The 26622-nt window shown below is 36.0% G+C and overlaps 1 protein-coding gene across 5 annotated transcripts in view; it reads left to right on the top strand.

Moving 5' to 3' along the window:
- Positions 1–9536, top strand: part of GBE1 (1,4-alpha-glucan branching enzyme 1) — a 266685-nt gene extending 257149 nt beyond the window's left edge. For 2 of the 5 annotated variants that reach the window (XM_009198200.4, XM_021933937.2), the window contains 2 exons: positions 41–158; positions 8760–9536. In XM_009198200.4, the coding sequence (XP_009196464.2) occupies positions 41–158; positions 8760–8816 (175 nt within the window). In that variant the 3' untranslated portion in view covers positions 8817–9536. Of the gene's footprint in view, positions 1–40; positions 159–7133; positions 7966–8759 lie in introns of those variants that run through there. The other 3 variants (XM_003893800.4, XM_017955042.3, XM_031662939.1) reach the window with 3 other exon arrangements.
- Positions 9537–26622: the final 17086 nt, after the last annotated feature.

The raw sequence follows: 26622 nt of genomic DNA, 5'->3' as shown, positions 1-26622 counted from the left end.
TTCAACTCCTCAACTGTTGTGAATTCCTTAAAAGCTGTACATTCAAAATTGTGCTAGATTCAGATGCAGCGGAATATGGAGGGCATCAGAGACTGGACCACAGCACTGACTTTTTTTCTGAGGCTTTTGAACATAATGGGCGTCCCTATTCTCTTTTGGTAAGTAAGTTTCTCAACATATTTCCTGCTATTTTAATTTACTCTCTTATTCTTCTAGTAATGTTTTTGTTCAAATAAACAACTCTTCAAATAAGCAACATGGAATAAAAGCATGAAGGAAAGGGATTAGGGAGAGGGGACTATGCTTGACCAGACGTAATGTGTGGTACTGGACTAAATTGTGTTTTGGAAAAACTAATAGTAAAGGATATTTAGGGGACAATTGGCAAAAATTAAATATTAATAGGATTCAAAACTATTTCTCAAGAAATGAGCAGAAGGCAGTTTTTAAATTTTTCTTTCAATTATGAACATTTCTATTCTTTATGCAACAATTCACTCTCCTTCTGTTCTTGTTTTCTCCATAACATTTTATATTAAGCAGATTTCTACATTATGGACTAGCAAATGAAGTTTCATTTAAAACACCTTAAAGGAGTCAATGAAAAATGTATCTTTCTTTTCTTTCATGTGGTAAATTGAAGACTGAATTCATTCTAGTTATAAAATTCTCTGGATTTTTTATATTACTGAAGGAAGTATTATATGACATAACTAATTTTTACATTGTGGTGTTCACACAAATAGAATGTTAGAATGTTGCTTTAAACTACTACGTTTAAATTCTTTAAAATATGTAGAATTTAGTAAGTTTCTAGATTCAGAGGAATTCATTGTTTAATTTATGGCCATATGGTAGGTTCAAAACCACATCTACCATTCCTAATTCTAGGAGGTACCTAACAAATACATGACTTTACCATAGCTGTTAACGTTCTTATGTCATTAAATTCTCTCACTTTTCAAGAGTTTAGATAGAAGTCAGGCATGAGAATCTCTGTGGTACCCCTAGGCCTTCCATCTCTCTGCTGTTTTCCCACCTCTCAGAGTGATGCCAGCACTCAGCTTTGTAAGCTGCCATATTATACATAAAAGTGAAATCCCAAAGATCACAGCATAAAATCACTGAAAAGAGCAGGGATTACAAAGAGTGAGTTGTTAGATTATGGATTGTGAGGAAAGTGCAATGGAAAGTCCTGTGAGAATTAGGTGTTGACCTAAATCTGTGTGTGTGCATATGAGTGTGTGTTGATGATGACACTGATCCAGCTTTAGATATATGTGGAGAAAGATATATATTTTTAAGAGAGAGGGCTCAAGGGTGCCATCACATTCTTCAAGGAATTATTACTGTAGTCTGTGAGAACATTCAATTTTGACATGTAAAATAAGATTGATAAAAATAGTTTTTTATCAAGGAAGTGAATAAGAAAATTACCATAAAGTTCTGAAATAATCAAAAGAGTTAGATGCCCTTAGGGTTTCGGAAAGATGATTCAGCTCACAAAGGGGAGTCATGGGGAAGGAGCAACTGATTGCAATAACACTGAACTTTCACTGATGAAACTAGAATGAAAGGACTTGGAAAGACTCAGACCGCGAAATTCTTACGTAGCCAGCTTTTCTAAATGTCTGTGTACCCCAGCAGGGTTCTGTGATAAAGAGCCTGAAGGTATAGTGAAAATATCACAAAATGCCGTGGCACAGGACCTGGGATCCTGACCCTAGTCTGCCATTTACTCACTGAGAAATTGAGTGATTTAACTTTTTTTTTGCACTGCAGTTTCCCCCACGTGTAAAATGAGGATTATTCATATTATCTTCCCTATAGCAAGAGATTCTTAGGAAGCAGAAACTCTTTAACATGCCCAAGGTATTTGGAAACTGTAAAATGCTACTGCATATGTATTTTAAAGGTGTTATTGTCATGGATAGGCAATTATTATTTAGTAGTTTAAACATGTCAAAATACTAAGTGTTTTGAGGACACACAATTAAGAATACCTTCTCCCAACTTTGGGGAATTATAATCTTAGGCGACAGCTCAGACTCTTTTGAGGTGGGCAGAAAATATCTTGACATCCTTTCAATTTTGTGAGAGTGAAGATATGCTGGCATAATTAAAACAAGCCAGCCAGCCAGTGGCAGCAACATCAGGAGATTACTTTTCAAGCACTAATGGAATTGATCTCACCAATGTGGAAAATGCAGTTGTAAATTATCAGATGGAATAAAGAAGATCTCATAAGTGTCAATAATACGTAGAGGAGGACAGCACTGCAAGGACATGGCAAACAGAAAAGAGCTGAACGCTGCCTGCAACAGAACTCTAATCCAGTGCAGCCCATGAGATGCGGGCTAGCTCTCTCTTCCCAGCAGCAGAATCTTGTTTTCCATGACTACAGTGCTTCAGGAATTACTCGTTTAAATACACCTTTAGGCTCCAGATGATAAGATCACTCGTTTTAATGTCAGATTAAGGGAGTCCACACAGACTAGTAAAATACAGAAAATCTAGGCAAACAGGTTTTCTTTTTACCTCAGTTATTCAGCAAAAAGCCAGAGGAGAAAAAAAAATCACATTAACAAATGTACCTACTGTAATAATGCTTCATTATAAGGGAACTCCTTATTAAACTGAGTCCTATGTACTGGGATCCAGGCGAGTTGCTTGAACATGATCATGAGTGCTGTAGGTCTTATACCTCTTCCAGTGAGATCACTCATACCTCCCATTCTCGCAGACTAGAAGGAGGAAGGAAGAACAAAATATAACTTTTCCTTCTTCCATGAAATTTTTGCCCATCATAACTAGTACACAGCATTTGCCAAAGCTTAATTTGCAAGCTTAATAATCCAAAGGATCGCTGAATAAGTGTCAAATCTGTTTTCAAAGATAGCAACAAACAGCTCAAAGGAATTTTATAATAGCCATACATGCTGCAGCATCAGCAGGTACTGCTCTAGCCTTGTCTCTGTGTGCTCCCTCAGTTGAAGCTGAGAGCCGGGGATAACTGCATGTATACCGCCATTGAAACGTATTTGCTCAGGTCAGAGTATGTCACAAATGTCCAAAAGCGATGGGACAGAGCTCTGCCAGTCTGCTTTACTGGCAGTTATTGGAAACTCCATTTTAGCATAATCATTTCTCTATAGTTTGATTCCTGATACAGGAACCTAATATGTTAACCTATATGTTAATCAGTGCACTGGAGGCAGGGGACTTCCTTTCTCTCCTCTGATTCATAAAATCAAATTCCATGGCACAAATGGGAGAAAAGAGATTATTGAGCCTTAAATGAATTCGATTTCTTTACATTAACTGAATGATGATGATGAAAATGAGAATAAAGCAATAGATGTAGCACTAATTACTTTGACAATTAGGCTTCTTATCAATAAGAAGTAGATGTATTTACTCTCATTCTAAATTTGGAGGTTCAAAAGTAGACTTGATTTAAATGTAGGATTTGGCATAGATGTATCATTTTTATTGCCCCTCACTTGTAAGTTTTAGTACAGCTTAACAGTTGGAAAATATATTTTGCTCTATTCAAAATTATGAAAATAGTTTTTTAGAAGAAAGAAAATCTTGATTTTTAGTTTACTTTTTTAATGTATATAAGTTAGATGAGCTAATATACATTTCTATACAGAAACACTAGCATCACTTTTCTCCCAACCCTAATGCAAAATAATGAGAATTAGAATAAAAGAATACAATTTATTTTTTCTTAAAAAAGTATTTTATGAACTAAAGCATGTATGTGAAAACTAAAATTATATCATCTTTTATTTTTCAAAAGACTCTGTAATTTTTATTATGAAAAAAATGTGTATGTAGACTATGAAGGAATCTAATGACTTTTTCATTGAATGATGTTTTGTTTGTTTTTTTGTGAGACGGGGTCTCACTCTGTTGCCCAGGCTGGAGTGCAGTGGCACGATCTTGGCTCACTGCAACCTCTGCCTCCCAGGTTCAAGCAGTTTTCCTGCCTCAGCCTCCCAAATAGCTGGGATTACAGCTGCACACCACCATGCCCAGCTAATTTTTATATTTTTAGTAGAGATGAGGTTTCATCATGTTGACCAGACTGGTCTCAAACTCCTGACCTCAGGTGATCCACCTGCCTCGGCCTCCCAAAGTGCTGGGATTACAGGCGTGAGCCACCATGCCCGGCGCACTGAATGCTGTTTTCATTCTTCCGAAATTATATGTGTATATGCTATTTCTAAACTTAAAAATTTCTAAGAGAATTTTTTAAATTACCCTTTAAAGTATTAAATTTTTTTTAATTTTAAAATTTTCTTTTTTAAAATGTTTGACACTGTGTTTTCAAAAATTGTGTAATTAAATTTTGCAAGTCAATTATTAGTCCTAGAGGAAAATATAGTCCTAGAGGAAAATAACATTTTGCCTGAATGACATAAAATAGACCATTGTGTGAACAGTTGCTTTTTTAGCCACACTCATGGTTGTAATAATTAAGTCATTAAAGTCATCAAAATAACTGAGTAGATTAGCATGCATTTGACTCTCTTAATAAATGAATTGGATTGTACTGTGCTATTCTGATTCTTTGTGAAGAGCAGACTATTAATATAGCTAGAAAAAAATGAAACTCATGGCTGTATACTACATTGTCTCATGTTCTTAAGGTGATTCTAGATATAAAATGTTTAGGGCTTACAGGCTAATAAATGGACATAGGAGATATGTTTATCAGCATGCACGTTATGCATAGTAAGTGCCTTCTATATACAGGTATGTCAATATACTTTTTATATTTAAATATACTTAAATGATTGTGTTTAAATCTACTTAAATGTGTTCATGCTTCTTTTCTCTTGCCATATTAATCAAAACTATTGTATGAATTAAAATGATAAAATGAGAATTACAGAGCCAATACTTAGACTAAATTTTAGGAACCCCAAATTGTTCGTGTCTGTAATTGTCTCATCATAAGGGTTAGCTCTGATTGTCTTAAGTTCTTTAGTATAATTAGTAGTAATTTCCTAACCACTAAAAAAATTGATTTACATACTCAGAAGAAAACTCAAAATTCCATAAATAGCCATAGTTAAGAAAAATCACTGGCTTAGGGAAATTCTTCCGTGTTGCCTATACCACAAGGGCTCTGGAGCAATATAAACACATTCTGGTAATTAACACTGCAGTGAAATATACGTATATTATTACAAAGTATTTCTGTTAATGATATTATACAATTGTGAACCAAAGGCTTTTTTTTTTTTAGCATATTGCATTAAGAGGTCTCTAAGTATGATGGAAGTGTCGTTATAAACCTCCTTACATGAAAAGACCAGTATCTGTTAGTGAATATTCTTGAAGCATTTTTTAACCATCAAATGCCACAATGGGAATATATTTCAGTGCATATACTGCAAACCTGGAACTTTGTTATGGCATCCTTTGAAAAAAAAAACCTCTCGGCTGGGTGCGGTGGCTCACGCCTATAATCTCAGCACTTTGGGAGGCCGAGGCGGGCGGAACAGCTGAGGTCGGGAGTTCGAGACCAGCCTTACCAACATGGAGAAACCCTGTCTCTACTAAAAATACAAAAAAAAATTAGCCGGGTGTGGTGGCGTATCCCTGTAATCTCAGCTACTCGGGAGACTGAGGCAGGAGAATCACTTGAACCTGGAAAGAGGAGGCTGCGGTGAACTAAGATTGCGTCATTGAACCCCAGCCTGGGTAACAAGAGTGAAATTCCATCTAAAAAGAAAAAAAAAAAAACCTCTTAAATTTAGACAAGCGAAAATGCCAAAACATGAAAGAGTAAGAGTGATTCTAAATTATCATTATGTAATTATTATTATATTTCATTAATGAAATAATGAGGTTATGAATGAAACAGTAGATATCACAATTGCTTAGGATCCAAATCTGAGCTATATCACTATAGCACGCACTTATTTACAGAGACCTCTCATTATTTATCCTAGACCTGACTCATGTGTTTCATTGCCACCTTCCCAGGCACCTTGGACTTATCAGAGTCTTTTGCCTGCATTGTAGGACAATACTGTATAAGAGAAATGTTTCCCATGGAGAGGGAGCTGAAATTACTTTGTCTAGTTTCTGGCTCTGCTGAAATATTTAGATTGGTTTTCAGTTTTAGATTGCTCATGGCAGAACAATTCAGAACCGTTCAAATTGTAACCTTCCGTCCCACTGATTAGTTAAATCCAGTTACTGTGATCCCCAAAATGAAATATGTAGACTATGGCCAGCTGCGGTGGCTCACGCGTGTAATCTCAGCAATTTGGGAGGCCAAGGCGGGCAGATCATGAGGTCAAGAGTTTGAGACCATCCTGACCAACATGGAGAAACCCCATCTCTACTAAAAATACAAAAATTAGCTGAGTATGGTGTTGCGTGCCTGTAATACCAGCTACTCAGGAGGCTGAGGCAGGAGAATGGCTTGAACCCGGGAGGCAGAGATTGCAGTGAGCTGAGATCGCACCACTGCATTCCAGCCTGGTGACAGAGCAAGACTCCATCTCAAAAAAAAAGAAAAAAAAGAAAGAAATATGTAGACTAGACTAGACCCCCTAATAAGTACATGGGAAACTCCTTTAGAAGGGTAGGTCACTTTCTCAATTTGTACCTGTTTTGATAAGATGTAGGGAGGGAATGGGTTGAATCACACTGTTTGTTTGTTTGTTTGTTTGTTTGTTTGTTTGTTTTTATTTCTCCTTCTTTGCTTTGGGTTGTGTTCATTTTGTCTGTAGCTTGATTATGGAAATGTGCTCTCGTTTGGACTGGGTCTGTCGGGATCTTTGGTAATAGTCCTGCTTTATTTGTGGATGACTCCAGCTTCCTTTTATTGACTCACTCTCATAACATCTTGCGTATGACAAAGAGAAAACGTTGCATAGAAAGGATTGCATTAGCAGTGAAATTCTGATGTGGTATGATAGTTATAAGATATAAAATACAATGTGCAAACTATAGGGAAACAGCTTGTAGCACTGAAATACATGGTTTTCTCACGCTTAGTGACTGCATGGATGTAATATTTATCTTTTTGGAAATACTGTATTGCAAAACAGACCATGAGACATTGAGCTACACAGTGACTGTTAGCATTTGTTAATCTTTTTCAGATGATCTTCATTTCCTAAAACACTGTTACTTTGAATTGAAGATTAGAAAAACTGTTCTCTGGCCATTAAATCCAGAATATAAATTTCTTTAAGTGCCACCATTTTAAACCTGCTTTAACTTTTGATGTTAAAAACTAACCAAGTATATCAATATGTCTGATTTTTTTTTTAGTAGTATTGGTTCTTTATTGTGAAACCTTAAGAGAAAACATTGTGTTCATTTGCAGAGTTGAGATGTATTGGACATACAAGTCTCATTAAATGAAAATCAACTGTTCTGTTTCTTTAATTTTTTTTTTTTCCTAAAGTCATGTTTGCTTTGCGTCTTCATTCTGGTTCTAACCTCTGAAAGCCTTTTTTTTTTTTTTTAACCATCAGGCAAGCTTTCATTTAGAGATAAAGTGACTGAAAATAGTAAAATACCAGCAAAGTCAGAAATGAAGAGAGATTGTCACAATGACAACCATCTATAATATTATTTTTACTGTTTGCTTTGTTAATACTTAGATACATGGTTTGAACTAGCATATAAATAGCATTAAGCAGTTCAAATCACTTCTCAATTTTATAAAAAGATTTCAGATATATTAGAGAATATCTTGTTAAATACGCATCTATTGATCCGCTATTATTCCTTTGTTCATTGTTCATTTATTTAATTCAGTCATCATCAACATCTGCCTTGTCCAATGGCACCAACTGAGAGTTAGAAGTAAAACGTATGACTTCCGCCTTTCTAAAGCTCATAGTCTAATGAGGGAAACAGATGGCAAACTTGACAAATCATTCACAATTTGTGGCAAGTGTTCAGAAAGAAACAAAAAAGCTGCCATGGTTAGAAAAGAAGAACTTACCATATCTAGGGTTGTCAAGGAAAGCCTCTCCATATAGCTGGGATTTTTCCAAGAGATAAGGAACCAGCAAGGCAACGAGTGTTTACAGCAGAAGGCACATCATAGGCAAAGATTCAACAAAAGGGGAGTGTTTGATGTGTCCAAGGAACTGAAAGGCTCCTGCGGCTGGAGTGTAGTGGGTGAAGATGCAAGCAAGTAGCTGAGCTGGGATACCAGATGTAGGCAGAGAGGAGCGAGTCAGGGCTGTGCACACCATGGAGAGAATCTGAATCCTGGTTTAAGTGCAATGGCAAGCTTAGTCATTGGTTTAAATTGAGAGTTAGGATTCCTTATATTACATTTCAGTTTTTGTTCTTGAAAGGGAAAAAAAGAGACAAGATTACAAATAAAAGTGTCTTGATGCAAAACAAGTGCTTTGTATATTGCTTTTCTTCGTCTAACTGAAGTAGTAACATTGCGAACTGGCAGCCTTCCTTCACCACCTGATAGAGCCTCAACATGGCAGTGACAGGGCCGGTTACATCATTCCTGTGAGGAGCGTTGGTTTTCATTAAGTCGTATGGAGCCCTCTAGTGGTGAGTGCTTTCTGATAGTCATGTTGCTGCCAGAACAGTAGGAACTGCGAAATTGAGCCTTCTAAGAGCATGTAAAATTGTAAAGGCAACTGTAACTTTAGGCAGATGTGAGACTGCATCCTGCCTATATCTCTTTGACATATGACAGGCCGTTTGGTACTCCCTTCAATTGCACTGACATAATTGTTTTGACGTAGGTGTACATTCCAAGCAGAGTGGCGCTCATCCTTCAGAACGTGGATCTGCCGAATTGAAGAGGCCTGATTTCAGCTCCACCAGATGCAGATTGGTGTTTTGTTTTCTTGTTATCACTGTCACACAGCTTATAACATGTATGCTTTTCAGAATACAGTTGTCTAGCCAAACCGTCAGGTATCCGAAGTTCAATATTGGTTTATGCAAATACAGCAAACTTTTCTTTAAGTAGATGGGAGAATATGTTTAAAATATTAGGAATCCTAGACCATATTTCCAAGTCATCTTAGCAGCTAGGATTCTCAAATGGAAGTGTTATATATAATATGTTAAAAACATTTTGCTTTCCTGGCTAATTATTTGATCCTTTTAAATTCTAATTTGAATCATTTGTCATGTATGATTATTTCTGTTAAATGTACACAGTATTTAAGATGGATATTTGGTGGCTGTATTTGTTCTGATATCTTTTGGTCTAAATTATGAGGTACCAAGATTGTTTCTTTGTTGTTTTTTTTTTTTCAAATTGTGTTTAGAAATTCTGTAATAAATATGCAATAGTGATACAAAATAAAGAATTATATCCAAGATAATATAAAAGCCATTATGTATGAACTCATCCATGTCTCGTTTTGTGTGAGTTTTATTTTGTGATCTCTTGTCCACTAAGTATCTTGTTAAATGCCATTACCTCAGTCTTTCTGAAGCCCTGAAATGGTAATTGTAGCATTTCAGAAAATGTCTTTCATTTCAATCAATAAAAAGCTTTTGTAAAATTGCCTTTGCTAATGTTTATTTTGCTATACTATTGTAGGGCTTGATTATAAATGAATATTATTGTGCCTTATCTCAACTCTAATACCTTCTCCACATACGTTCACATCTACATGATGGACTAGGAAGCATGCAGATTAATATTTTTTTTTTTAGGCGCAATTTTGTAACTTGAAATCACACTAACCAATTTTGATATCTAAGCTACTCCTTCATTGTAAACCTGAACACTTTTAGAAGCTAAATTAAGTATCTCAACTCAGTAGAATACTTCTTCATGAATGTACCCCTTGGTTAATTAAATACCAAGATAGGTCTAAGATCATTGATTCATAACTGAGAGATTATAATGTACTTATGGGACATAAAGTATCTGTTACTTTTTTAAAAAGATCTAATTTTTCCCTAATACTAATACTGACTGCTTGTGTTTTGTTTTTCGCCTGATTATTTGTGATTAATTAGAAATTAGTTATTTCATTAAAAACTCAGTAGGAGAGATAAGCAATAAACATTTTTACAGCCAACTCTATACTGTATATTAACCAGCATCCTTAAACTGTTTTTAAATAAAGCCTTGAGCATCTAAGTGTGAAAGGTGTTATTTACTTTAACTTCTAAACAGAATAGGGGCTTGATTTCCTGACAGAATCAGCAGTGCCAGCTGATAATGATTCGTGCTGGGGAAAATTACTGAAAGTCATCCGTAATGGTTTTCCCATTGCGTGGACATTGTTAATATCTCAGCACTGGCGTGATCTCTGTACTGTGACTATCACTGATAAAAACACAACGTAGAACCCTGAAGAATGATATTTCATGTTCTAATTTATAGTTCCTTGATTTTGCATGTGTTATATATGAAGAGATATACCGTTTATTAGGTATAGTTTTTAAATTACAATAAATTATTTAACATCTAGAACCCATTTACTTTTCATTTTGACCTCTGTGGCAGAGTGAGGAAGACCAGACTAATTATATACCATATTTGTATTATATTGATTGATTTTGCTAATAGGTTCTTTAATTTCAGAATCTAAAGTTAGGATTTAACAATGTAATATAAGTTAATTGCCCCTGTCAAGTGCCCTTCTCCCCCACCCAGAAGAGCAATAAATGCATGTTGCTAGGTAGGAATTACAAAAACCCATGCAAACAAACAAAATATTAAGAGTCCAAAATGGAAGGCAGTTGGGTTATATCACAGCATAGATGACCTTTATGGAACATTCTAATATTCTAATGTATTTTACTGTAGGACTTTTCATTTACGTATCAGTAACATTCTCATTGTTACGTCATCTTGTGGGAAGTTCTTTATTGGCTAAGTGTTTCAATAATCAAAACAGAGAGTTGCAAAATTTTACTCTTATAATGTGCCTTATATTGTTTTTTTCTCTGACATGTTTATTACCAACATCAGAAATTAGACTGACCTGTCTTTGTTGACTTTTTAAAAATAAATATTTTGCTGTTTCAGTTTTTTATGTTCTAGAAAACATGAGTACAGATTTCTTGCTATCATTTTCTAATATTAGCAAATGAGTTCTAGTAGTTGCCCTATTATCCATAATAGGATTTACACCTAATGCTAGTGATACATAAGGTTTTCATTTAATAAATAGCCTACTCAGAAAATACCATAGCTCGTAATGGCCAAAAATTGAATTCTAAACATTTCTCCTAGAATGGTTCCCACTTTATACCACTTGAACTCCGAGGGTCAACTTTTCTCATATTCTCTTTTCTGTAAGTGTCATGTTTCTCACTTTGCCCTGTTCTTAGCTGACGTGTTTATCTCTAACCTAAAATGAGGGAGTTAGCCACCATGTTCCTCAAGTTCAAAAAGTAACCAGTGACAATAAATTGATTTTTCTTATAACAGCTATAAGAGAATGCAAGTTTTTGTTGTTGTTGTTGTTGTTGTTGTTTCTCTGACTGAAGCACTCGCCTTAGCAATACCAATTCAATTCAACATTTATCACCCATCAGGGTTATAGCCATTGCTATGGGGATCATATAGGAGGTTGTCTGAATAAGAAGCCTGTTCTTCAAATAATACAGAAGAGAGTGCAGACAGATCTGGGGGAAAGCAATGAAGGGTCATGTGTTTTCCTCTCGCATTCAGCTTTCAGTTTCTGCAAAAACACCTTTTCACTGTCTCTGGTCCTGAAGCCATTGAATCTGTTGATGAAAGCAATGTAAAATAGCTTTCTTATTGGTTTTCCTATGTAGAAAGAGCTGGAACAGACAGACCTGATAGAGACCAAAACAGTGAATCAGCTTGCTGGCTGGCCTTGTGCCTCTTAGACTATTTCTTTTTGCTATTTTGAGTCATGCCCTAAGCTTGAGGTCTTCAGAGTAGTGAGTTTCATTTCTTTCTCTATTCCTTATAAGGGGACAAGCACTGAGCTATGAACTTTGCTAGGTAGAATATTCTGATGAAAGAAAATAGCATAGCAATGTCATGTCCTTTATGCAGTGCAGTTCATTTATCATTCACAATGTGTTAGAATAGAAATGTAGATAAATTTTCTAACTAAAGCCAGCCTTTAGGGGGGAAAAAATCAAATGAACTCCCTGCTAATTTTTCTGCTCTATTATCTTATTAATGGTGATTTGTAGAGAATTTCAGAGAAACATTCATATTTTAGGGCAGAGTTTCTTAATTGGTAGTGTGAGGAATTATCATACAGTAGCTGTAAGTGTTTTTGCCTCCATAAGATGTTACATCTGGATTTTAACTCTTGACAAAAACTGCAGAGGAAGCAATGTTTATATACATTAAAAAATGTATTTTGTGTTAGATATGCTTATGCTAATGACATGTCATTCAGAAGCTTACTTATGACTTACAGTTTTTCTTGTTATTTCTGCTGGACCAGAGGGAGGTGTTTAGCCATCATATATGCTGTGTAGACTGTTTTACCCAGAAGCCTGAACTGTATTTTAAAAGAATAGTGTGATACAATGGATAGGAGATGTGGGCTCAAGTTACAACTCTTCATGCTCAGTGCCTCATTGCTTGTTTCCTCTTGGAACATATGGATGTCCCAGTGAATTCCTTTCCCGTGCGGTCAGTGTAATGCCCCCTTAGTGTTTCAGCTACTCTCAGGCTCTGCACTAATATAGCCCAACCTTGTGAATGGCATGTAACAGTCTCTCTACGGTAACCAAGAGGGCAATGTAAACTATATACAAAATGAAATAGTCTTAGACCCCATCATAGCAACCAAGTGTTGAGGTTCTCTATTTCTTTCCCTCTTCCCCTCCTACTCACAACCTAGGTAGACTACAGGCAGAAGGAATAATTGACAGAGAAAGCAAGAATTGCGAAAGAGAGCTCATAGGTAGAAACAATTTGGTTCATCTTTTTTTGTTATGAAAGTCTGTACTCGCAAGAACACATTGTTATTAATAAATGTTTATACAACTAGATGTTAATTTCTTGAAGATGGAGGAGAGATATCAACCATTGGCCTGAAATTTCAACAGCTGTCTGATAGTAACAGTAAGGCAATACAAAACAGAAAACTGACAAAAAAAAAAAAGCTATCGCACCAAATTACTTTGCCACACAAGAATTTGAATTAAATGAAGTAAGTGTTCAAATTGTTTATGCATGCTTGTCTAAGGTAATGCGGGAAATAGAAAGCTGCAAATGTGTGAACAAACTCATCCAACATACATATTATAACACATATAAATGTGTGAAAAAACACACATATACGTATATAATTTGTAAGTCAACTGAAAACACAAAGTCCACTAATTCTAATATTTGACTTGAACAAATGAATCACTTGATCTCTGTGTGTGATACTTGTTCTCAATTTTAGGTATTTTTCGGGTTACATACAAGCATCAAACCCAAACAAATGATTTTATTTGGATTTAAACAAGGTTCTAGATCTGTGCAATGAAATGCAATATATATGTTTCAAATCTTTAGAAATTTCTCACCTCAAACTATATAGCTATGAGTCTTCTATTTTTCCTTTAGAAAGGAAGGAGGAGGAGATGAAATAAATTTATCACTTCTTTATTTATGTCCAATAAGGATTCTTTTTTAACTGTTTGTAGTGTCACTTTCCATTGACTCCAGTAATATACCTGAAAAATACTGTGTGCAACTTCATTACATGCACACCCCAAGCCACGCTGTCAATCATTGATTAAAACTGATCATATGATATTACACACATGCAGACACACAGTCGCTCTATATTCCCTCTTGTTCTTTCTTATGGTAAGTGGGCGTCACTCACTGGAACTTTTCTATGTAGAAAAAGCAGTAGAATACCTAATTCTTTACTGAAACATCTATTTTTTGAAAGACATACTGTATTGGCTACCATATATTGAGCCCTCTCTTTTTACTGTGTCCTGTGCTGAGCACATTTTTATTCTTAAACTGCAAAATTATTATGACTGCACCCCTTTTGTCTAGGTTGTGCTGATCTCACTGTTCTCAGCTGCCTTTTATGCTATTTGCACAAAGGATCACCGGAAATCTCTATATCAGGGATCAAAAGTTGGCTGTCTCCTTTGTATTCTTTTGCTTGTTTGCCTTTAATTGAATCTGAATGTCTTTGTTGGAGGACAGGGTGGCACTTGAAGCCATGTGGGAGGGTGGGATGCCCCACTTTGCTGTGAGATGGTGAGGGATGAGTGTGGAGGACTGCCCCAAAGACTGAGAGCTTGTGCCAGGGCGCTCATCCTCTATCTGCATTGATTCACCATTTTCAGCCCCTGCTGTCACACTCTGCCTCATTTACTTGTTGGGTGTTTTGCCTCATGATGACTGTATACTGTTGTTTGACTCCTCAGCAAGTCATGATCGTTTTCTTTATTGTCTCTGCCATAAGGAGAACTGGAAATTATTGTTTATGGTTCTCCTTTATCCTCATTATTTCTTTAAAAAATTTTGAGAATGATGCTTCTATCTTATCTTTATTTCTCAACTTAAATTCCTCACTCCACTCATTTATAAAGAAACAGAATTATAAGTCAGATACCAAAAGACAAATAGTACTACATGTTCTCACTTATATGTGGGATCTAAAAAGGTTGAACTCATAGAAGCAGAGTAAAATGGTAGTTTCCGGGAACTGGGACAATGGTTGCAGGGTGGAGAGAAGTTGGTCAGAGGATATAAAGTTTCAGTTAGAAGGAATAAGTTTTGGAGATCTGTTGTATAGCATAATAACTATAGTTAATATCAGGTTGTTATATACTTGAAAATTGCTAAAAGAGTAGATCTTAAATGTTCTCACCACAAGAAAATGGTATAAGTTTGTGAGATGAGGAATACATCAATTTGCTTAATTTAATCATCTCACAATGTATACATGTATCAAAACATCACATTGCACATCATATATATACAATTTTCATTTATTAATTGAAGCTTAATAAAGCTAGTGAGTTGATTGAATGAGGCCCCAACCACACTATCGAGGGTAATATCTTTGACTTAATGCCAATTCATGGTTGATGTTAGCCACAACATCATTGGTGTTAGCCTTCACAACAGCCCCCAGATGGGGATATGGTTAAATACCTGGGCATGGTAGTCTACTCGAGTTGACACAGAAGAGTAACTATCACAGGAATATTCTGCAGAATACCTGACCAGACAAGGAAATGCCAGACAAGGAAGTCTGAGAAACTGTCCTAGACAGTCCAGAGGGGGCTAAGGAGGCATAACAACTAAATGTAATGTGGTATCCTAGACGTGATTCTGGAACAAAAAAGGGACATTATGGAAAAACTAGTGAAATCCAAATCAGATGTAGAGTTTCACTGTGTGTGTGTGTGTAAAATAAAAACAGATACCTGAATAGATAGTTCTCCTTTACTGGAGAAGTGTAGTGTTACAACAAATTACACCCGACGTCCCAGGGAGACAAACCAGGGCTGAAAGACACTGGGATCAGGAGCCTGAACACAGTTTTCTGAAGTGACTGGAAAAATGACAGCCAATTGTTTTTCAGCATCTTCCCTGACCAACAGACAAAGCAAAGGTCTAAAACCACGACTGCATGAAAGTCAATGTCTAAAATGTAGGCCTCTTGTGGATCTGCGTTGGATTACTTCCTTTAAGATGTTGTGCTTATTATTTGGGTATTGGTTTACAGATGAATAAATAAAAACATTCTGAAACGAAACTCAGGATATTTGGTAAAATTTCTTTCACATTTAAGTTACTCTTAAATAGCTTAAATAAAGAGTAACAGCTTCTAGGGCATATACTTTTCAGCCATGTATCTTGGAGCTACATTTCATGTTAAGAAACAAGATGTTTGTAAATGTTCAAAAATTAGGAGCTGTGACTGCAAGTCTCAGCTAGGAGAAACTAGGACGAATTTACAAGTAAATCCTAAAATCTTAATGACTAGATGAAACAAAAGTTTATTTTTCATTTATATCACATCTCATTACAGAATAGCGAGGGACTCTCATCCATCCTGTAGCTATGCTATCTTAAATCTATTGCCTCCAGAGTCATAATGGAAAAAGAGAATACTGAAGAACTGCCAAAAAAAAAAAAAATCCAGGCATGGAAGTGGTTTGTCCTCTTCCCACTGTCCCTTCTGTCCCATCCTATTAGTCAAAACTCATTCATATTGTCCTGACCTAACTGCAGAGTGGGCTGGGTCTTCCTGTGTCTAAGAGGGAAAGCGGCACAATGAAAATAGCATGCCATCTGCCGTAATTGCCAACAAAGTCTGGGAAATCTTACATACTTTATTCCCCCTCACAGAATCATGATGCAGATTAAATATTAAAGGCCCTGAAAATTCCTAAAATAAGGAAATTCTTCTAGTATTGTTTAATTCACTATTTCCCAAACTCATTGAATAGTGTTCAACTCAGTCCTCATTCACAGGGAACATCAATATCATCTTGGAGGTAAAAAGCTCTATTTTCCTAAACAGTGTGCAGTAACACAAAGATAAATTTATCTCTCTTTTTCTAATGTGTCTATGACCAATAACTCCCTCCTTCTAACTCCTTTTTGTGTGTGTGTTGTGCATTTGCAGTCCATTTTCCTTCATGGTCACCTGATCTAGGAGTCAACATTTCTATTAGAACGATGATCTCGTGATTTAACTGTTAACGGACGATCTTATTTCTTTAGGTTCAGAAATCTCTTGATAGGTTTTTAAAAATTGATAAATAATATTTGTACACATTATATTATAGAGTGCATGTGATTTTTGTTACACGCATAGAATGTGTAATTATCAAGTCAGGGAATTTAGGATATCCGTCACCTTGAGCACTTATCATGTCTATATGTTGGGAATATTTCAAGTCCTGTCTTCTGGCTATTTTGAAATACACAATGCACTGTTGTTAACTAGAGTCGCCCTACTCTGCTATAGAACATTAGAGTTTATTCCTTCTATCCAACTGTGTGTATGTACCCATTAGCCAGTCGCTCTGCCCCTACCCCCAGACATTCGTTCCCCGCCTCTGGTACCTGTCATTCTACTCTCTATCTCCATGGGATCATGAGAGGTGTTTAATTGGATCCCCAAGTACTGACCTCAGAGTTCTCTTTAATGAATGTTCCTGGGTTATGAGAAATCTGAAAACCAGATTAACGACCATTTTCTAGAAAGAGAGTAGGATATTAGGGTAAACATTTCATTGAATTACTTAATTGCTGGATAGATCTGCTTTTTTTTCAGCCTGATGTTTTCTTGCTGATTACTGTTGCCTATATTTTAATTCATTTTTATATCACTTATTGCAGTATATGTATATTTGTAAACTAGTTGCATTATTTTTGGAGAAAGGTAGTAAATAGATGATGGATAGATAGATCATAGATAGGTACACAGATATATAGAGAGATAGATGAATAGATGTTTTAAATATAGCTTCTGTTGTGGTGATGACATAGTCCATAGCGATCTGTTTCGATATTTTGTGACTGGTTGCTGAGGAACCACTTAAAGCTAATGAGAAGTGCAGGCACTTCCCTTGATATTTTATTAGGATAAAACCTGGATTTTCTAAAATCATGGAGATTTTTACACATTAGAGTGATATCTCACTCTAAGGTGTAAAACGTTGGAAAGTTTATACAAAAAATAATAAATGTTCTGGGTGTGGCAAAATAATAAATGCTTATATGTGCTTAATCAAACTTCCATTGCTTTATATACCTAAATCATTAAAAAATGTATTACATATCATTTACATAGATATATATGAAAAGTTAAGAGAAGCTCTTAATATGGGACAAAATAAAAAATAATATTGGATACAGGAATATATATTATACCCTGCCTTTTTTGACAGGCAGTCATAAAAGTGAAGTTAATAATGTTCAGCTTTTGTTCTATTCTTTTGAAGGATCATTCTCAAATAAAAATTATTTTTGTCTCTCCTGGACAGTTATTCCTAGTACTTCTCGTAGAACTAGTACGAGCATAAACTGGGTCTATTCTTGACATTCTGACTAGCTAGTCAAATGTCAGTTTAAAATAGACAATTTTGTTATTGATTCATTATTATTCATTCATATATTGAGATACTGTGCCAGGTTCTTGGAATGTAAAGATAAATAAGATAGAATTTCACAGTTTAGTAAATTGACTGTAGTCACAAAGGAGCAAATAGATTTGTTATTGTGTCAGAGTCTAAGAGTTACCTATCTAATGTCCATTCTTCTATCTTCTACAATAATAGAACCATTATTCAGGTGCCAAATGACAAGTTTCATCAATGTGTCTAAATTCTAGGCAAAAGAGGACGTTGGGTGGGACTTCTGGGATTACTGCTTAAAAGGAAAACAGAAAACTGGAACATTTACTATTAACAAGCTTCTCCTTCAGCAGCTTGGAATGTGTATAAAATGCTGGAGATCTGTATCTATCTTAGCTATGAGACAACTTTACATGCTTGGTGGCAGATGGGAAAGATAGAAGGATGCAAGATTTCCAATAATTTTAAACCAATCATATAATTATGAGCTGCCTTTACTCACTTTATATGTTAAAAAAAAAAAGGCCTTATATATTTACTAATATATTTAGGATTTTCTGTTACTTGCAGTCAATACAATCCTAAATGGTTCACTTATCAATGAAACTAAATGATCTCAATTGATAAATCAATCAGGAAGTTGGCCTTGGATACATAAGATTCAAGTAGGTAGATTAGTGGGGCTCTAGGCACACAGAAAGAAGGCACATGAGTATATTAGAACTAAGAAATTACATTGAATGCTTTCTAAACATACATTAATTCCCTCAACATGAACTAGTCCAAAATGATGGAAGCACAATGTCTGTGAAGAAAATGATTTAAAAATAAAAGTGTAGTAAGTTAGAACCAGTTTATAAATAGCCTTCAATGTCTAAGCTAAGAAGACTGAATTTAATTTCTTATGGATTATAAAGTCCTTAAAGATCGTTTACAAAGTGAGAGAAAAATAGTATTTAGAGCTGAAGAAAGCTTAAAATCATCTAATGTAGTGATTTTCAAAATATGCTGGGGGACATCCTCATTAACACCTACATGGTTGGCAGGGACGGGGCTGGAGCGGAGTTTGGGGCTGCTTACTGGGCATGGCTTCACGGCACTGAGAGCCCTCATTCATAGGAACTCTATTTTAATCTGTCTATAATCCCACATAGTAATGCTTTTAACAAAATATTCCAAAGTGAATAGCATTTGAAATCTACCAATCTATGCCAATGTTAAAATTTTATTTATTGGAAAATTTTGACTCAGAGAAATCTTTGCCCATTATCCCACTGTGAGTTAAGACTTGCCCACAAGTCTACAGAACACTGGCCAATCTCTGTATTATGTTGTGGTGCAAATCAGAGATGTGCTTTAAGATCTTCTGAAATGTACTTTGAAGAAAATAAATGTCAGAGGTTGGGCTACCAATTATAACCTACTTCAGTTGCTACACCAGAGATGGTGATGGGCTGAAACCAGAGAAGTTTCAGTAGAGCTACACAGTTAGGGATGTGTATCAGTGACTCTAAACAGATTCTAAGCCGCTTTCATCAACAATGTAACCAAAGCTCTGCTTTTAATTCCTTGTGCTTTAAGCTCTCAGAAAAGTGTCTCTTTCTGGTTGCATCCTGACTTATTCATGGTCAATGCCCTACCTTTTACTGACGAGAACTGTTGAGGCTGTGAATTTAACTTGCATGGTAATTTTGCAGGCTGCAGCCTCAAAGTTTGGGTCTGATTTTTTAATACATCAGTCCTGAGGCTACAGAAGATTAAAGATTATTCCAGTCCAGGTATAGGCATTCTAGTGTTCTGATCATGCCTTGAGCTGAGAATTTAAAATCCTGAGCATTTTCATCCTTTAATCTCAGTGTAGACATCTTCTCCCACAGTCCTTGTGCTCATCGCTTCCTTGTCATTCTTTTCCAAGTCACTTGGACTCTCCAGCTTCACTTTCGTTAGGCTCTGTATGCCAGGTAACTACAAGTGACAATTTAAGTAACTGTTTTGTCTGCATTTTATGGACTTTCATCTCATTTTCCACCAATGGTAAAGTCATTACTGCCTACAAATCTCACTAAATGAAATAGCCAATAAAAAATACTGTCTTCAGCTAGGAAGTGCTTCTGGTGCCAAATGATTTATCAGTCAGGGGCAGACAAGAAAACAGACATCACTAAAGGTATTACAAACACAACATGATTTATTATAGGAGCATAGAGACAAATGTTAGAAGTGCTGGTAAAGCAAATGTCAGGAAGTTACTTCTGGCTTTCAGAAATTCCAGAAATGACAGAACTACAGAAAAACCATTGCTAATAAATGTAGCTCTCTGAAACACTAAAGTCAGTGTGATTCTCAGGAGGATGCCCAGATATTGCTAGAAGCTTCTGCTGATTATCTCAGCTGCCTACAGCACCGAAGTGGTTAATTCTCAGGAGGATGGTTGGAAGCCAATGGCGAAACTTCCCTTCTGCCATCTGCAGATGCCCTTATTCTAAAAAGAGTAATGAAGTTGCTGAGGAAGGGCACCCCATGCACAGTGCAGCCCGTGTGCAAAGACTGTTGAAACTGAATTCATAGTGCACCCAGGCCTTCTTGCTTTGCAGAGGAATGAGGAATTATAAAAATGACAGTATAAGCTAAAACCATGCAAAATGATCTTAATCAAAAAGAAAAAAAGACATAATTGTTTCACAACCTTTAAATATTTTTGTCAAACTATTAGTCTGTCATTATCAGTTAAAAATCAAATAGGAAAATGAAAAAATAGTAAAACTAACATTTATTTAGTACATGGTAGGTTAAACCATCAGAAACAATGACAATTAGCCTTTTTTCTTTCTTTGTATAAAATGTCAAGAAGAGGTTTTGAGGAAAATAAAAATTAACAATAACCATTAAATTTAAAGGTGAAGAATACTGATGCCAATAATTGACATAGAAACAGGCAGTACAAAAGTCAAGAATCAGTGAGGAGTCTGGTCTCAAACTTCTTAAATTTTAAGTGCATGAGGCTAATCCATGTGGAAACACCTAGCATGCTGCTAAAATTTCAATCTCCATCTCAAGAGATTCAGGAACTAGAGCTACAAATGAAAATGCCATGTACAAAGAAGTGGTAAGTGAAGTTAGGAAATAAGATTGCTGAACTCAGACCCTTCCAGTCGCTCCCAGGTACATGGTGTGAGGCAGATAAGCCCAGAGAATGGGTAGATTAGTATGAAGAGAGACATAAGGAATGGAGAAAATGCAAAGTTATGTAACAAAGGGCAGTGAATTTTAGAACAAAAGTAACAGCAACAATAACAAAGACAGGCAGTGGTAAGAAATGCTGCTGAAAAGTAGGATAAGTCCTAAGTAAAAACTCATTAAATCTACCATTTAGAATGTTAATAGTGATTCTTTATAGAAAAGTGATGATAAAATGCTTGGAAATAAAAGAAGGAGGTTGGAAAGATCTGAGAAGTGAGTGAGCAGTCGATGACTGGCAAATGTGGAAAATGTGGACTATATTTTTAAATTTCTTTTTTCTTTTAGAGAGAAAGAAAGGATAGCTTTATAATACACCTTGAGAAAATTGCATATACCTTGAGATAGTAGAGAGATAAAATTTGAGGATGATAGTTCAGCAGAGGTTGAGAGAGTTAAAATGTCTTTTTTCTTTCTTTCTTTTTTAGAGATGGAGGCCTGGCTCTGCTCCTCAGGCTGGAGTGCAGTGATACAATTATACCTCAGTGCAGCCTGGAACCCCTGGGCTCAAGTGATCCTGCCTCAGCCTCCGGAGTAGCTGGGATTGCCGGTGTGGTCCACTGAACCCAGCTAGAGGGCTGGGATTGAGAGAACGGATTGAGGGTGACTTGGACAGGAGGAGAGCAATTCTTCCTGAGAGGGAGGTAAAAAGGAGGAGGTATCAACTCAGATTATTAGGTGATGAAGCAGAAAACTAGTGGACCTTCACTGGCGTATCACTTCACCTTAAAGTTGAATGGAGAGGTCCATTGCACCAACAGGAAGAGGGAGGGTCAAACTGAGAACTTGTGAAGAGCTGAGAATGATTTGCAATATTCACTACAGGAGCTGATAAAACATAGCTAAAATAATTGTCTCGTTGTTTTATCTCAGCTGGTAGGTTAGATTGCATGAACTTGACCCATGGATAAGCCAAACTTTTGTTATGTTTTTTTCTATTTTAGTTCTTAGCTAAGAAAATTTCTAAGAGGTGGAATGAAGGAAAGGAATCTTTTAGTGTTAGAAACAGCATTGTTAAAAATGGTGTCTGCATACGAGGAGTAAAACCAGTTGGAAAGAATTGAGAATATATAGTGACTGTAGTACAGGGTGATGGTAAATACCAAGCTTATTAAGGAGTGGCAAGCCATTGTTTGTTTAAAAAAAAAAGTCTGTGTCTTTACAAGAGTTCTGTAGATATTTACCAGTGTCGAGTACTTTATCTTCAAATTCAAATACATAATTAGATTCATACTCTAGCCTGCTTCTTCAGCCCTACCTGTACTTATCTTTTTTTCGGAGAATTTTGTCAGACTATTGGATCTTCTGCTTTTTTTCTTGGGAAGGTTTTTTCCCGTGGGCTCATTTCTGACATTATTCAGTGTATAATTTCTTTTCTATCAAATTGATTTTTCCAGAGCGGAGAAAAAAATCCAACTTATTATTCTAAGAAAAGGAAGAGTTTGCCTCATTTTCTTAAAGAAATAAAATCTAATAGCTTGGTGCCTTTTGGTGAGTGAACTGGAAAAAGTTATAAGTATCTTTCTTTCTACGTAATTATTTCCATTTGGGCATATGGTTCTTAAAAAACAATGAACTGGCTCTGAGTCTTATTTGTTCACTGTGTGAGTTTGGTGTGGATGCACATATATCAGTTCTATTAGCTAGTGTACAATTCTTGCTTTGAAACTGTCTAGAAAAAAGAAAATATTTGATTAAAAGAAGAAACCTAACTTGAATTAAGCTCTGAGCCAAGGAATATAAAGAAAAATTAATTCTTTTAAAACATCACAGTCCTAAACTGGAGACTGACCAAAAAATTATTTATAATCAGAATTAAAGGTTAAGAACTAGAACCTTAATATATTCAAGAAAAGTGGAAATAAAGTCATGGTCAACCTAAGGACCTCATATAATTGCTGAAGCTGATATACCAGTGACTTTCATATTCAACGAATGTGTTGCCAGAATGTATTTTGCGTGTGGGTAGAGAAATCCTTTTCACAGCACAATGAAATGACACTGAAAATGGGAGAGGAAAAGATGGCCATGCTCAAGCCGCAGATCAAGAGACTTGGCATAAAAAAGAAATGGTTTAAGTGAAGGGCAATAAATAAAATTATAAGTGAATATGCACACACAATAAATCTATTTAGGTGCAACCCTAAACCTTTCCCATGTTCACCACTGTGTTACACAGCAATTCACAAGTAGTCAAAACTTTGGTTAGAAGCTGCCTTGGATGTGTCGGTTGCTATTTGTGTGCTGAATAAAGCTACAGGGAAAGGACACTCACTCTGTGCTGCTTTTGAAATCCAGGAAGATACCTTAAAACAGCAAAATTGATGAGCTGGTGAAGGGGCCTCAGAAGGACAATCATTTGGCTTCACTGAAGGAATTGGCAGTTTTTGCGTTCACCTCCTGATTAATTTCCATACTCCCCTGATTTCCAAACTTTTCTTTTCTCTGCCTAGCCTATTTATGCTTCTGTTCTCCCTCTTGCAGACCTCAGATTTTGATTACTCCTTTAGTGCGAAAAGTCTTCCTGCTCAAAGGAGATAAGATAAGCATCAAGCACATAGAAAAGATTCTGTTTCAACACAATAAGTGAAATGAGTTGTGTCTTTTGACCCACAGATTTCCTGTACTCATGAACTCATAGCATGTTACATTTCCCAGTGACTTACCTTTAAGCAATGTTGTTTCACTGTTGTGATTATTTCATGTTTGTGTGTCTTCTTTCTTTAGCGCTCAAGTCTTTATATTCCATGGCTTGATTTCATGTTTTTTCAAACCACAAAGCAGTGTATCTGTATTAGTCCATTTTCACCCTGCTATAAAGAAATACCCAAGACTGGGTAATTTATAAAGAAAAGAAATGTAATTGACTCACAGTGCCACATGGCTGGGAAGGCCTCAGGAAACTTACAATCATGGCAGAAGGTGAAGGGAAAGGAAGGACCTTCTTTGCCTGGTGGCAGGAGAGGGAAGTACAAGCAGGAAAAATGCCAGATGCTGATAAAACTGTCAGATCTCGTGAGAACTCACTCATTATCATGAGAACAGCATGGAGAAACCACCCCCATGATCCATCTCCTCCCTCCCTGACACATGGGGATTACAATTTGAGATGAGGTTTGGGTGGGGACACAGAGCCAAACCATATCAGTGCCACGTGGTTGTACAGAGAATATGCTCAATTAATTTCTATTGTGACAAATAATTTTTCCCATAGAAGAATTTGTACCCAAACATATAGTTTACCCCTTGGTATTTTACTTGCCTGTTTTACAAAAGATTCATGCAAGGCAGTTCACTAACTCCAACATACTGAAATGATAATCTAATTTTTGTTATGTAGTGGCTCATTGTAGAAGGGCTGATCAGATTTAACTATTTCATTTTGCAGGTGAGGACACAAGAATGCTTATTCAGATTAACTTATGGAAGGCAATGGAGAAAAATAATGGCAACAGCCAGAGCAAAAGCCACACAAAACTTAAGCAGAGTTGTCTTCTACCTCAAAATGTGTTGCCTGACTTCCCTTCTCCTGACTGTAGAAATTTAGTTTGTCCGATTTTTTTTCAATATAAGTTTGCGGCATAGGAATAATTTCATTACTTTTGAACCTAAGTCACTTTCACACTTAATTCTTCATAAAAATGTTTTCCAGGGTTTAAAGAGAATTACAATTTCTCGTGTTTGGACTGTCTTCTAGTGAAGAGGTGGAAAATAGAATTAACTGCAACGAAATGCTATGTTATGCATTGCTTTAAAATTATTCATTTTTTATTTCTTTTATTGAACCGGAGTTTTTACTCATGATTGACCTTCAGATGATTCTGAATATTACTTTCTGCCATAGCACTGAGTAGCCTAGTGTCTGGCTTCTTAGGTTATGAAACTACAAATTGAATTGGCTTTCCTGAAGCTTAAGGCTGAGGTCGTTGGAGTGTCTTTTAATGGAAACTTACAAATTGAATAGTCAAACTTTTTATCTGAATGTTCACATCCACCTGTAATCAAAGTCCATTTGTGCTTTGGCTTTGGTAATTTTAGTGATGGCTTTCTTATGAGCTTATTTTAGCAGGTGACTAATTCAGAAGAGGCAGTAGTTTTTGGCAAATTCTGATATGGAAAATTATCAAGCAACATACAAATGTCATACTAAGCAGTCAACATCTGATAAAACTCATTGAAAAATATCAAGACAATTAGTTGAGAAATATGTTATGTTTTGAATGGCATACTGAGAGCACAATGATGAGAACTGAGAACATAAGAACACTCTGTATGATTGCCTATACATCACCAATATCATGTTCCTAAGCACAATGGCAGTGGACAAGACTGTGCCATTCAAGATGGCACGTTCCCTCACATAGCGTAAAACCTATTCTGAGAGACAAAACAAGGAGATAGTGATATGCATAAAATTGAGACAAGGTCATGGTAGGTGGGAATATTGCAAATGATTTTTTTTTTTTTAGTCAGGCCAATAATTAGGCCACAAAGCAGAGCAGAATTTGAATTCCTTGATGGGAAAAGCAAGGTGAACTGAAGGAGATGAAATAGGATCAGGAAATGCACAAATGAGAGTGTAAACATTTTATGCCACAGGACAGAGAGAGCAACAGCCGAAGCAGGGTAGACCATGCTTGGTGGGGTGCAGTGGGGAATAAGGCTGAAGACATAGATTTATGAAGGACTTAATAGAAATGAATATTGTACCCAGTGGAGAATCAATACTGTGTATGTTCTTGAGCAATAAAATTAGATCATGACATCATTCTTCTGCAAAGATTAATCATACTAATGCATTAAAATGATTGAAAGGGAAGAAAGGTGAGAGTTGGAGAAAATAATGTCGGATTTCCAACTGAACTACTCCTGAGAAAAAGAGAATAGAGAGGAATGTATAAATATAAGAGATATATTGAAGGAAGACACAATTGAGCATTATGACTTAGCTGAAGAAAATGGAAGCGAAAACACAGCCATATGCCAACCTTACAAATGACCAAATATCTCTAATGAGTAATAAAATGTTCAGTGTGTTTCTTTTGCTTCGCCATCTTGACTGTTCAATGAATGTATTCATTAAAAGGTAATGTATCAACGTCAAGCCAGTATGTAGGAGGCTAGCAAATAACAGGAAAGTGGACTCACCTGACACTACTCTCAGACAACAGAATGCATACCCATTGTTTTGCAGAATGCCCTTCATGACTGCAAAACAGAGATTAAATCATTTTCATTATTATAGAAAGCATTGCAGTTTCCAAACATTTATTCTTTTACCCTTGGGCAAAGCCCCTTACTTCTTTGAGTTTCATACCATATTTTACCCCTCCTCATAGCTGTCATTTT

The sequence above is a fragment of the Papio anubis genome, chromosome 2 (genome assembly GCF_008728515.1).
Source record: "Papio anubis isolate 15944 chromosome 2, Panubis1.0, whole genome shotgun sequence".
NCBI classification, from domain to species: Eukaryota; Metazoa; Chordata; class Mammalia; order Primates; family Cercopithecidae; genus Papio; species Papio anubis.
This window is presented reverse-complemented; position numbering and strand designations above follow the sequence as displayed.